We start from the raw sequence: 10,146 nt of genomic DNA, 5'->3' as shown, positions 1-10,146 counted from the left end.
GCACCAGGGGTGACTTTTCCTTCTGAGGGGGAAGTGACCTGGAGCAGCTCTGGCTCTGAGTGAGGAGGGAGGGAGTCCCAGAGCCTGTGGCTGAGGGAGATGGATCTGGAGTTACATAAGCAGCGAGGTTGGAATTGCGTAATTCCAGGAATGACTCACTTGGCTTTGCTTTCAAAGGCTGCCCAGGGCCGTGGAGCTGTCAGGGTCTGCAGCCATGCTGAGACCCCCTCCCCACCCTCTGCTCCTGCTGCTTCCCAGGCTCTCGGGGGGTGCATCCCTCTCCATGCACCAGCAGCATCATAAAACTGCCCCTGCTCTTGTTCCTCCCCTGTCACCTGCAGGTTTGTGCTGTGGCTCAAGGGTTTGTGAGATTTGCCAAACCCTTTGCCAGTTTCACTCCTTCCCTCCAACATTTTATGTGGCACTTTGAGTAAAAAAGTCGCTGGTTTCTCCTGGATGGAGCCAGGTGCTGAATGCCCAGCCCCCTGCCCTGGGATGGACAGAAGTGGCTCAGCCTCGTCTCCTTCCTCGGAGGGAATTTTCTATTTCAGCACCACCTCCTCTGTGTTTGGCAGGGAAACTCTTCCTGCTTCAAGCAGCTCCAACCCCTGGATAGGAGTTAAAGTGCTGAATGAAGGATGAAGAGCCTGATTCCAGCAGGAATCTGCCTTTCCACAGGCTGCAGGCAGTGCTTGGCTCTGCGGACAAACACCTGCCAGGAGAAGTGACCCCAAACCACAGCTTCCCCCACTTGGGGTTTCATACACCATAAATACCTTCCTGAAGTTTTATCCCCTCTTTACTTCACTGCTGCCTGGACAGGAGTGAAGACTGAGAAAAACCACATTTTGTGCTGAGTCCTCCTGAAATCCGTGAGAGTTTGCAGTGCAAGGAGCAGCTGGAGGAAATGGACAGAGCCAGAGTGGCTCCAGGGACACAGACACCACTGGTGAGAAAAATGAATTTTTGAAGGGGAAGCTGTTGCAAAACAAGGAGCAAGAGCCCCTGCAACAGCCCCATGCCTTGAACACACATCCTGAGTGGAAACCCCAGCAGTTCCCTGGAGCTGAGCCCTCCTGGAGCAAACCAGAGCTTATTTATTATCTATGATATCTATTTATTATTTATTATCTATAACATCTGAAAAAAAAAGTCCCAACAAACCCAGATTCTCCATCTGCACTCATGGTTCTCTGCCCAGTACCACTGACCTGCTCGTCATGCTGAGTATTCCATGAGGAGCAGCTACACCCCAATCCTATTTCTTTCTAAGGGACATTCAAGGGCAGCCCTTTACTCTCTCCACACTCACCCAGGGATCAACATCCCTGAATTTTGGAGGTGGCCAGTAAAATTTGCTTCACCAGGAGCTGGGAATGACACTGACCACCTGCAAGCAAAAGGGATGGATGGAAGAGCAGAAGCAGGAAAATGCTGCTGCCAGGAAAGGGAACTGAGTAGAGCTTAGGGAAGTGAGAAAATTCCTTAGCCAGCAAGAGAGGAGCTGGCTGTGAACAGCAGAGGAAACACTGTGGGTGGGAGAGACCTGGTGACATTTCTGGGTGAAGATGGACAATGAGCCAAGTGCTGGAGTGAAGCCCCAGCCCGGAGCAGCTGGTGGGGGTTGGAGCTGGCACAGGAAAAGGAGGAAACGCCGGTATTTTGGGCAGCAGAGGGAACTACTCAATGTCCTTCTTCCATTATTTCACATTAGCAGAGTGCACTGTCATCTGTACGCTCAGGGCACCAAGAGCATCCAGTGGAAATGGAGATTGTCTCCTGGAAGTGCCTGGACCTGCAGCTGGAGCCACAACTGTCCCCAGCCAAGCTGCTGTCAGCAACAAGCCCTTTCCTACAGCCCCGGGTGTGGCCTTGATCCAGGGCTTCTCCAGCCATGCCCTCGCTCTCAGTTTTCCCTAGATGACACCTCAGAGCCTTGTGGTGCTCAAATCATGCCTGGAATTCCCCTCACTGCCTGCTCTGCCTCCCACACTGCCTCCATTTCCTTAGAAAATCACCTTTTCCAAAGCCAGCGGGGCCAATCACAGGTGCTGAGGTGGGAAATGAAGCTCCCAAGCCATCCCTCAAATCCACATTCGGCCACATCATGGCTCAAGACACCCAATATTTAATCCACCTGCAGGCAGGGCACATGAGGCAGGTCCGGGAGAGAGCACGGTGCAGACCAGCACCCCCAGTGACCCACTGGGAGCAGACTAGGAGCCCCAGTGACCCACTGGGAGCAGACTGGGAGCCCCAGTGACCCACTGGGAGCAGACTGGGAGCCAGGAACCACAGAGGAACGGGAGCTGGGATCTAACTGTGACCAACCCAGGTCACAGAGAGCCCCGGGCTACTGCAGGGAGGGGAGGAGGCCAAGAAGCCCTGCAGGGTTTGGGGTTTGGGTGAGCCAGGACGAGGCACTGCAGAGGCTGGAAATGCCACCTGTGCCCAGCAGGATGGCTGGAAAACACGGGGAAACTGGAAAAGTAGCAGGGAACATGGAGAGAAAGGAGGGTGTGTTGTAAAACAGCATAACAAGAACAATAGCAAGACAGGAGGCTGACAGGGTCTCACAGCCACCTTGGGGCCAGGAGGAGCTCCCAAGATGCCCCTCAGAAGCTTTCTGAGGGAATTGCCTGAAGCAGAGAGCAGCTCTGGATGTATCTGGATGTATCCAGGGTGGGGGAGAACCTCACTCAGGCTGCACAGCTCAACACTCACAGCAGGGTTTGGGTCACAGGGACCTCAGAGCCCATCCATTCCCACCCCTGCCATGGCAGCGACACCTCCCACTGCCCCAGTGTCCAACCCGGCCTGGAACATTTCCAGGGATCCAGGGGCAGCCACCATTTTTTGGGACACACAGTGCCCTTCCCTCCTGCCACAGGAGCTGCCCAGCCAGGGTTAGCCATCTCCAGAGGGGGTGGAACCAGAGGGCTGCAGCAGCTCCCACACAGGATGGGACATGTTCCCACCCCATGCCTGCAGAGCAGTCCCGGGGTCCCCATGCCCAGGGACACCCCAGCTGCCACCTGACAGAAGCAGCAAGTGTGGCCGATGTCACCCCAGACTTAAATGTCCGTGTTCCAGGGAGGACAGGCTGTTCCCACGGCTGTCTCCCCCGGGATAGGGGCACCCCAAAGGCTTGCAGGGACACAGCAGCTCCCCCATTTGCAGGATGCAGCAGGAAGCAAACAGCCTGCTGCTCCCAGATCCCTGCAGCCAGGGAAAAGCTCAGCAGGAGCAGGCAGAGGAGCAGCTCAGCCCTGATCCCAGAGCTTTCCATGACTCCAGGGCTGTATGGATCAGCTCTCCTCCCAAGCAGTGCCCTGCTGGAGAGGTTTGGCTCGGCCAGGCTCTCCCAAACCTCTCCCTGCGGCAGCCAGGGCAGGAAAGAGCCATTGCCAGGACAGAAGTGAAACCACAAGACAAACCCACCGGGGCAGTCTCGGGTGTTGGGAAAACTGGGAAAATTCCCTGCAATGGGACAAACAAGTGGAGCTGCCTCACCGGGGAGAAAAAGGACCCTCAAATAAATAAGCACAAGCAGAGAGGAAGCGACAAAGCACACGTGCAGAAGGCTGGCTCCGAACAGGAGTCGCTTTTCCCCTCTGAAGCTGCTCCCGAGCCCCAGCGGATCCAGGAGTCTCGCAAAACCAGGCGGGGAAAAGCAGCGTGAGAAACTTCACCCTTGGGGAGTGATCCCCAGCATCCCCCGGCAGCGGGCAGGTGCTGCCATGCTCATACTCACGGTTCCAGGGCTGTCCCGAGCCTCAGCCCCGGCGCTGGGAGCCCAAAGTTTCCGTGTGCCGGCAGCGCTGGGGCCGCTGGCTCGGGCTCCTGCCGGGCCGGAGGTGGGGACGGCTCCGGGCTGTGTGTGCATGTGGATGTGGAGGTGGGGCTTCGTCCGCACTCCTAAAAGCCTTTGCAACTTTTGCAATCCCTTTCTGCGGGATTTCTTTTATTTTTGTGTTTGCCGTCTCCTGAAGCTGCAATCCCCGAGAGCTGTGCGGTTTGCTGAGCCAGGGCTCTGGGTGCTGCTTACCCAGTCCCAGTCCAAACTGGGCTTGGCTTTCCCCCCCGCTCCAGTCCCCTCTCCCCTCCCTGCAAGGGTCCCCTTCCTCCAGGGCAGTTTCCTTGTGTTCGTTTCCTTGTTCAATTTGCTTTATCTGCAGGGTTATTTTTCTGTAAGTTTTGAAGCTGTGGTGTAATCATGAGATTTGGGAAAGGGAAGCTTTGTTTATCTAACCCCGGACAATTCATTTTCAATGTTTCCCCAGAACTCTCTTGCTCTGAGCACTGAGGTTTTTCCAGAGGAGAACTGGAGAAGTTAACAAACAGGCATCCCTATCCATCCCTGCCCTCTGGCAGTGGGAGGCCAGAGGGAGTCCTGTCCCTCCATGCCTTGTCCCCAGTCCCTCTCCAGCTCTCCCAGCCCTGCAAGGGGCTCTGAGCTCTCCCTGGAGCCGTCTCCTCTCCAGGTGAGCACCCCCAGCTCTCCCAGCAGACAGGTGCACAAACACAGGTGAGCTTTGCCAGCTTGGATTTCATCAAGTTGCATCTTGGAGACCAAGGCTGCTGCAGTGTCCTGTCCAAGGGGAATATGAGGGATGGAGGTAGAGCCTCTGGGTGAGTTCCCTGCTCTCTTTCCATCCCAGAAGCCACAACAAGCTGCTGGATATCCCAGCCCTGAATGAGGTGCTTCCCTTCTCAGGGTGGTGGTGTAGCAGAGGCAGAGGAAGGCACAGCGACCTTTCCCTCCTGGCATTTCTGGTTGGGCTCTGAGGATGGGACAACACACAGAACATGCTGGGCAGAGGGATTTGATGTTTCTGAATGAAAGATCATCTGCTTCCCTCTGCACCAGAGCATCATACAGTAATTAAACAATTCCTTTATTAGCTCTGGTAGCACAGAAACATTTGGCTGAGCAGGAGACAGCCACATCAGCATGTCCCAAAGCACTCTGCACCCAAGTGAGCCCGAGCTGTGCTCCCGAGCGGAGCTGCCTCTGCTGAGAAGAGACACTTTGTCTGCTCCAGAAGGCAATGTTAGATGAAAACAATATTTTACAATATATTTTCAATATTTTACAGCTGCAGGGCTCCTTCCTTCCCGCGGGGCTGTGCACAGACCATCCCCCAGGAGCCCCGGGATGGGCTTGGTTTGGGGCTGGGAGGGCAGAGCTCCTTGGGAAGGGCAATAACCCAGGGGAGGAGGAAACTGTGCAGCTGCAGGGCAGCATGAGACAGGCACCCCAAACCGCCCGGCAGCGGATCCTGACATGGAGAGCGGCAGGGACAGCCAGGGGATAGCCAGGAATGGAGAGGCAGGGATCTCAGGACTCCTGGAATCTCACGCCGCGGTATTCCATGAAAGAAGAGCACCATCTATTGACTCTTCCTCAGCTCCTCCAGCTGCTGCTCCATCCCACGGCCAGGGGTGGCCCGAGCGCTCTTGTCCCGCTGCTCCAGGGGTTCTGCTCCATGACCCTGCTCCCGGACATCCCCGTGGTCTCCCCAAAGGATGCTCATCCATCCAAAGACAGGCTGGCCAGGGCTTGGAGCCACCTGGGATGGTGGAAGTATCCCTGCAGGGGTGAAACTGGGTGAGCTGTAAAATCCTTCAGCCCAGCGCATCCTGGATCCTAAAAAGTGTCCAGAGCAGGGCAGTGTTTGTCCTGCTGCCTCTGGAGCTGTGTCCTGCCTGCTGCTGCTGCTTCCTGGCCAGAGATTTCCCTCTGCTCCTTCAGCTTTTGGGTCACGCCAGGCTGTGGCCTCCAAATTTTGGGACATGCAGACCCCGAGTGCCTCCCAAAAAGGACAATTCCTGTTAAAAGCAAGCACTAAAGCCTGAGTGGGCACACAAAGTGCTTGGTTGGGTGAGGGGGTTGGATCCTTGGAGGATGTGAAGGAAGGAGTATTCCTTGGAATGCTTGGGAGCAGCTTGCAGGAAAGGACTTATTTGTGCAAAGAGATTGCAAAATCTCACATGTCTGAGGTTAGAGATGTGCACAGATGAAGAAATCCAGGCTTCCAGCCTGGAAAAGGCCACATTAGGAATCCCATAAGTGGCCAGGTTCTGCTGTTTATTCCAGCTCTGCCCTTGGCTCAAGACTTCAGCTGGGATTGGAAAGGAGCAGCTCAGTGTCCCACATGGGAATGGGACATGTGGCCACTTGTGGGGCTGATCCTTTTCTGCATGTGGGGCTATGTAATAAATGGAATTGATTTGTGCTAACTAAATTGTAACTGTTATTAAAGTTGTTATTAGAAGCAACCAAAAGAATCAGTGTTACAAGGCAGATGAACCCCTTTACAGATGTTACATTTTAAAATTGAGGTACAGGATGTAGTTTGGAAGATAAGTGATGTCTCAAGATGAAAACTACTTTGAGATGGACAAAATTAGAATGAATTTAGGCATTAGGCCTAAAGATTAGTAAATATAAGGCTAATTACAGTAACATAACACAATGCTTAGTACACCTGTGCAAACCTGTAAGGTTATCCATAGGACAACGAGGAAGAGGAGAAACCTTCACCAAAAGACCCCAAAAGAAGACTGAAGACCCCCTAACAACAAGTGAGGCATGTGCTGTGAAGAAAAGTGACATAAAGTCAGGAAAATGGGAAATAGGAGGAAACTTATGGCAAACATGAATGAATATGTATAAGCATACAGTATATAAGTTTAGCTTGAAGTGCTTGTTTTGTACATGAGGTGGGGTGAGAAACCCTCCCTGTAACCTGGTTGGTTTTGCTCATGCTTTAATCATACTTAATTACTGGCAGATTATATATATAAATTGTTATTTTTTGCTGAATTACATTCTTTTACTAAACTGTATTCTTTTATACCAAATTACTATTCAATTTACTAAATTGTACTCATTTTTAATTAAACTGCCATTAACCCAAGGGACCTAGTTGTCAAAATTCTAATTCCATTTATAACAGGCTAGGAAAAACCAGCTGGGTTATAGGGCTGGGATTTCACACCTGAGCTCTGCTGAGGTCTCACAGAGCACCAGACAAAAGCTGGGACACAAATGTTTGGAATTCTGCCGAAATTGTTTGCAGAACTGGGATTTAAACCGGTGGCTGGTGGTAATCAGCTGCTTTGCCTTTACATATTTTGGGGTTGCCTTCTGAATCCCTGCTTGGATCCTGCCTGTAATGTCTGTATTTGTAGAGGACAAAGGGAAAGGGTCATCTGCTTCTGGGATTTCAGTCAGAACCAAAGTGAATAATTTGTCCTCCCTGTTTAATGAAAAATCCCAAGCCACCGTCAAAGGATCAAAATAAAACCAGCATGTGTCAGATTCTGGGAAAGAGGAATTGGGAAATCACAGAATATCCACATCAAGAAAAGATTTTTCCATTAATTTCTTAACAAGGGGAAAAAAAATAGTTTTTTTTTTTTTTTTTTTTTTTTTTTTGTGGAGATTTATCACGATTTAAATTTTTTTTATGCAGAAGTGGCTGCTCCATCCGTGGAAGTGTTCCAGGCCGGGCTGGATGGAGCATCCTGGGTTAGTGGAAGGTGTCCCTGCCCATTCCTTTCCATTTCAGAACCACAGATGGCAGCACGAGCCTGGGAATCGCTGCCTCGCTGCTCCTACAGGGGAGCGAGGCAATCCTAAAAACCCCCCGAGAAACCGAGCGGGAAAGTGAATTCAAATTATTTGTAGAAAAATTGGGCAAAAATAAAAAGGGCAAAGTGCCACGTCTTTAAAAGCCTAAAGGCATTGAAACACTTTTTAATATTAAATGTGCTACCAGTTTAAGGAACTTTCATTGCTTATGTCTAAAGGAGAAGAGGTTTAAAATTCTGAAGGAAAGATTTGCTGTTACCCCTTTTACACAGCATCACTTCCAGCTCTGGGCTGCTGCCATGAGCTGCCTCCAAAGAGTCAGTGGAGATAAAATAGATGCTTAATTATTATAACAGAGATGTTGAATTGTCTCATTATTTTGCTGAGGAGCTGCAGTGGGATCTGTCACACTAATGCTGTGCCAGATTAACTGAGTGTATTTAAAGAAGAATGAAGAAGTTCCAAGCTGAAATTTATCTGCTTACAAGGATAAAATACTTATGAACTCAGTGACACACAGTGCTGGCAGGAACTTATCCTTTATCTGCTATCCATCTGTTTAAAAAGCCCCAAACTTGATAGTTCACATCTATGTGGCAAATATTTGGTTTCCATAATGTTACAGAAAACACAGCTAGCTTTTTACAAAACTCTTCAAATACCCTCAGTAATAAAAGTGCTTTGAGGGTTATTAATTTGATTGAAAAATTACAATCTAGACTGGAAAACAGCTTTTTTGTTTGAACAACATGTGAGAAAGTCTTTGCTCTTGAGGTATTAAAATGCAAATGTTAAAAGCAAGAGGGTACTGGTGTAATAAAAAGAAAATCATTATCTCAAAGGTGATTATTGCTTTACAGTTATGAGAAATTTCCAAGCACTTCATGTGCTTTTCCTTAGTGGGGGAAAACGACCTGTGTATAATTCCAATCTCAAAAATAGCTTTGAAAAATCCTGTATTTAAGCCATCAAAAAAATTATTTCTGCCTCATCCTAAAACCAAACAGTTCTGTATCAACCCAGGGAGTGCATTTTATGCTGGGCTATAAAACTCTGAGGACACAACCTGAGAGCTGGATGGAACCAAGGCATGAAACAAGGCAGCACATTAATCCTGCTTTATTCCTGCCCTGTTTTGTTGCCCTGAAGATCAGGCCTGTGATCCCAGAAATGCTCTTTGCTTGCTGGATCACCCTGTAGAGCTCTTCATGGGGAAAAATAAACCAGGGGGGAGAAGGGTCAGTGCTGCTGCTGTTGGAAATTCCTGGACATCCCACATATTTGTTCCTGGTGGGAATGGGGCACAGCTCAGGCTCAGGGGTCTTTTCCAGCCTCAGAGATTCTGGGATTTCAGCATTCCATTCTCATGGCTGGGGTTTTGCTTGCAGGGTCACAAATTTGGGTGTCTCTTAATCAAAAGCCCATTGTGCTGGGGAGCAGAGCATCATCGGTGGGACTTTGGGTTTGTCCTTCCAAGGAGCTGCGATTGGAGGGATTTGGGTTGGTGGGAATTTCTGAGCTGCAAATTCTTCCAGGCTAAAACACCTCAGGGAGAAATGGCCTCACTGAGGGTTCAAGCCACCTTCTGCAGGTGGCCACTGCCTGCCCTGCTGAGAGCTGGGGACCCTCACTAAGATCCTGCCTCTAAAAAGCTGTCCTGGGTTCTGTTCTCAGCTCAAAATCAAATTGCAGCAGCTGGGAACAGCGTGGCTCTAGCTGCTCTGTCTGTGCATGCCTGCAAAAACACTTCAGAGGCAAATTTATTTTATATATATATATTAAAATAATTTAATTTTATTTATTTATTTAATTTTCCCTTTAGATCTCAAGTCAGGCTCAGCAGAGCTGAGGGATGGATTTGCAGCATCTCTTGTGCTGGGAGTTACTGAGCCAAGTCAGCCTCATCCAGGCCTGGTTCAGTGCCCTGGGATGAGGGGGAAGCCCAGCCCTCTGCACAGCCTTGCTGGTTGTGGAATGGCCCTTTTGCCTCTCTCTTCTCTTCCTGCCAGTCTCCTCATCCCAAAGAATCCTCATCCTGAGTGTGCTGCAGCACCATCATCCTGCAGCAAGCCTGGGGGTTAGTAGGATCCAGGATTCTCCTGTTCACTAGAACATAATTTATGCTTTATTTGTATATATATATATATATATATATTTATAAGACAGATATTGTCTTATAAACAATATTATTAACACTCAAGAGAAGTCCTGCCCTTTTGCTGATATCCTTCTGCTGGTTTTCATCCCTTCAAAAATTTATTTTTATGCTATTCAGACAACATGAAAAACATGGAAAAGTGATGTAACTTTGGTCATTACTCCCCACAGTTTTTGAAATGACTTCACACAGGTTTTAAAGTTATCATTTATAATAAGGATTTAATCATTTCAGGGATGATTCTTAAAAATTTCCAAATCTTCCTCAAGGGAGGGAGGAAGATCTCATCTTAATCCTTGTATTCTGTGAATAACATTTGTGTTGCAAGGGCACTGCACAAAAGCCAGAAGTGTGAAGGGTGTGAAGTGTCCAGGGTGTCAGAAGGCAC

General features: G+C 49.6%; 1 protein-coding gene across 1 annotated transcript in view; it reads right to left on the bottom strand.

Moving 5' to 3' along the window:
* Positions 1 to 4,013, bottom strand: part of SLCO2B1 (solute carrier organic anion transporter family member 2B1) — a 36,103-nt gene extending 32,090 nt beyond the window's left edge. The window contains exon 1 of the mRNA XM_015649197.2: positions 3,755 to 4,013. Coding sequence (XP_015504683.1) covers positions 3,755 to 3,886 — 132 coding nt within the window. The 5' untranslated portion in view covers positions 3,887 to 4,013. The remainder of the gene's footprint in view (positions 1 to 3,754) is intronic.
* Between the last annotated feature and the right edge of the window lie 6,133 nt (positions 4,014 to 10,146).

This window comes from Parus major, chromosome 1 (assembly GCF_001522545.3).
Source record: "Parus major isolate Abel chromosome 1, Parus_major1.1, whole genome shotgun sequence".
Classification (NCBI taxonomy): domain Eukaryota; kingdom Metazoa; phylum Chordata; class Aves; order Passeriformes; family Paridae; genus Parus; species Parus major.
This window is presented reverse-complemented; position numbering and strand designations above follow the sequence as displayed.